This window comes from Fukomys damarensis, unplaced genomic scaffold (genome assembly GCF_012274545.1).
Source record: "Fukomys damarensis isolate Sample0158 unplaced genomic scaffold, DMR_v1.0_HiC HiC_scaffold_13, whole genome shotgun sequence".
NCBI lineage: Eukaryota > Metazoa > Chordata > Mammalia > Rodentia > Bathyergidae > Fukomys > Fukomys damarensis.
Genome location: NW_022900925.1, coordinates 34,379,463 through 34,379,700, shown reverse-complemented (window position 1 = coordinate 34,379,700; position 238 = coordinate 34,379,463). Strand labels below are relative to the sequence as shown.

Genomic DNA, 238 nt, shown 5'->3' with positions numbered 1-238 from the left:
CCCCCGTTTCCCTGCGACCAGGACTTCGCGCCTCCGCTCGGGGATCTGTGCCCGCCCCCGCCGGGTGAGGACCCCCAAACCCCACCCAGCCTTGTACGTCCCGGGAAGCAAACTGAGAAAGCGCGGCCGGCAATCGGGAAGCTGAGGCAGCGGGATCTCCGAAGAGTTTGGGGCAAGGCTATCTTCACCTTAAAGTTAACAGATGGAACCAGCGGGGTCTGGGGTGGCGGGAGTAAGG

At 64.3% G+C, this 238-nt stretch overlaps 1 protein-coding gene across 1 annotated transcript in view; it reads left to right on the top strand.

Annotated features, from left to right (window-relative positions):
- Window positions 1–238, top strand: part of Abi3 (ABI family member 3) — a 3,563-nt gene that overhangs the window by 2,470 nt on the left and 855 nt on the right. Inside the window, exon 4 of the mRNA XM_010620319.2 lies at window positions 22–165. Coding sequence (XP_010618621.1) covers window positions 22–165 — 144 coding nt within the window. The remainder of the gene's footprint in view (window positions 1–21; window positions 166–238) is intronic.